Source organism: Pundamilia nyererei, unplaced genomic scaffold (assembly GCF_000239375.1).
Source record: "Pundamilia nyererei isolate P.nyererei 1_Seehausen unplaced genomic scaffold, PunNye1.0 scaffold00588, whole genome shotgun sequence".
Lineage (NCBI taxonomy): Eukaryota > Metazoa > Chordata > Actinopteri > Cichliformes > Cichlidae > Pundamilia > Pundamilia nyererei.
Genome location: NW_005187989.1, coordinates 40,179 through 41,733, shown reverse-complemented (window position 1 = coordinate 41,733; position 1,555 = coordinate 40,179). Strand labels below are relative to the sequence as shown.

Below are 1,555 nucleotides of genomic sequence, written 5' to 3'. Positions count from 1 at the left end.
CTCACAATGATGACTAAAATCATCTACCACGTAATTCCAATATCTATACAATCTACAGTTGGAATATATAATCTGAATAAAATATTATGTATATATATATGTACACAGAGAATTACTGGCTCTGAGGTCCAGTCAGGACTGAAGTTCTTTGGCCTCACAATCAGTCAGTCATCTTTTGATCATAGTGGTGATAGACTGCCTGACTTAGCGGTGGGTTCAAAGGGTAGAGTTGTCTTACTGAGGTAAGTCAAAGATAGTGTAATCATACATTACTGTCGTTTATGATAATTCTATCATTTTTGTTGATGGTGAACCTTAATGAATTCACTAATGTATAAAAGTTTACATCAGTTTGAAATATAGAACAGGGTAAAGGATATTTATTTTTCAAAGGTCAAATTATATTAATGAAAGTTTATAATTTTCAAAACGTAACTAATGAATGGATTTCCTTTTTCTAGTTATCTTAACACTTGATTGAAAATGCTCTACTGGTTAAAGAAGCAATAAATGTGGTTGCTTAAGCATCTAGAATTATAGTCTGTGTTCAGTCTTGTTGTAACAAATGATTTGCATTCAGAAATTGAAATGCATGCATTACCCCAAAACAGAGGATTTAATAAAATAGTGTGTAGTAAAGTCATGTTAACATTATGAAATAATTATCATTTAGTAAGCCAATTGGTATGATAAAGTTACTTAACTGAAACACTATTGTTCTAGAGTTATGAAAATTCAATCAAAAAGCATTTCCTTAAATGTTCATTTAAGATTTGTTGTATAAATAATTTCAGCTTGAAAAAGGACATTTTTGGGTGACTCAAAATTCTGTAGCTTTAAGTTAAAACCCCAAATGTAATTTACATGTTTTCCCCCTACTTTCCAGATCAAGACCTATAGTAATGGTAAAAGCTGAGGTGTTATTCAGCCCAAACCAAATTCCTACTCAGAATGTAGACTGCTCAAAACCATTGGAGAACACAGCTGCAATCTGTTTTACCATGAGCAGAGTGTCTACAGTCAACGCAGGTTCATCATTCACCTCACTTTTTGTAAAACAAAAAAGCCAGTGTCCATTATTTTAATGTTAATGTCTAAACATTTGTAACATGGAAATGTATTTGTTCCAGCTCAAGCAAGGATTGATTACACTTTAACACTGGATGCTTCTCGCAAATCTCCAACCAACCGGGCTTACGTCAGTGGGAAACAACAAGAGCAGTCTGGATCTGTTACTCTTGACTTACGAAACCGACAATGTTCAACTGTAAAATTCATTATCGAGGTAAAAAATAAAACATCTGAAAAAGTACTAAAACTAAGAGAGATTCAAGTCATTAAACAAAAGATTGTTTTTTCAGAGTCCTCTAAACTTAACGTTGTTCTCTTCTTGCAGGCCTGTCCAGAGGATGCTCTTAATGTACTTTCCAATGAGCTCAAATTCATATTTGATGGGTTGCCATTAAACACAAACCTCAGGCCAAGTCTTGCCCCACAGAGTCAAACAGCAACTATTTTTCCTGTAAGTAACCCAAGAAAAAAAATACCAACCAAC

At 33.6% G+C, this 1,555-nt stretch overlaps 1 protein-coding gene across 1 annotated transcript in view; it reads left to right on the top strand.

Annotated features, from left to right (window-relative positions):
• Positions 1-9: 9 nt before the first annotated feature.
• The window catches only part of LOC102200378 (integrin alpha-X-like), an 8,726-nt gene continuing 7,180 nt past the window's right edge, over positions 10-1,555 (top strand). The window contains exons 1-5 of the mRNA XM_005754541.2: positions 10-30; positions 109-242; positions 887-1,029; positions 1,131-1,285; positions 1,397-1,522. Of these exons, the coding sequence (XP_005754598.2) occupies positions 10-30; positions 109-242; positions 887-1,029; positions 1,131-1,285; positions 1,397-1,522 (579 nt within the window). The remainder of the gene's footprint in view (positions 31-108; positions 243-886; positions 1,030-1,130; positions 1,286-1,396; positions 1,523-1,555) is intronic.